We start from the raw sequence: 280 nt of genomic DNA, 5'->3' as shown, positions 1-280 counted from the left end.
TGCAGGTATCCCCCGCAGGTCATGGAGAAGGCGCTGGAAATGGCTGAAGGCATCCAAGTGACCAGCGCGCCTGTCCGCACCACCAGAGACGAACTGGTTGCCAAGGTGAAGAAAAGAGGCATATCAAGTAGCAATGGTTAGCAGATCATAGCTGTGACAATACATAGGAGTCTAGAAAATGCTTGTTTTTGACTGTTCTCGGTTTACCTCGGGCTTAGAAAGTAGCTGGAATAATTTGCATTTTAAACTCCTTGTTAGTCATTTCCCCTTAGTGTGCTGC

At 47.5% G+C, this 280-nt stretch overlaps 1 protein-coding gene across 1 annotated transcript in view; it reads left to right on the top strand.

The window, feature by feature from the left end:
• Positions 1-3: 3 nt before the first annotated feature.
• The window catches only part of LOC104499809 (protein CDKN2AIP homolog A-like), a gene marked incomplete at its 5' end in the record, with an annotated part of 2,829 nt that continues 2,552 nt past the window's right edge, over positions 4-280 (top strand). The window contains one exon of the mRNA XM_010143363.1: positions 4-136. Within this exon, the coding sequence (XP_010141665.1) occupies positions 4-136 (133 nt within the window). The remainder of the gene's footprint in view (positions 137-280) is intronic.

Source organism: Buceros rhinoceros, unplaced genomic scaffold, assembly GCF_000710305.1.
Source record: "Buceros rhinoceros silvestris isolate BGI_N320 unplaced genomic scaffold, ASM71030v1 scaffold22339, whole genome shotgun sequence".
Taxonomy (NCBI): Eukaryota; Metazoa; Chordata; class Aves; order Bucerotiformes; family Bucerotidae; genus Buceros; species Buceros rhinoceros.
This window is presented reverse-complemented; position numbering and strand designations above follow the sequence as displayed.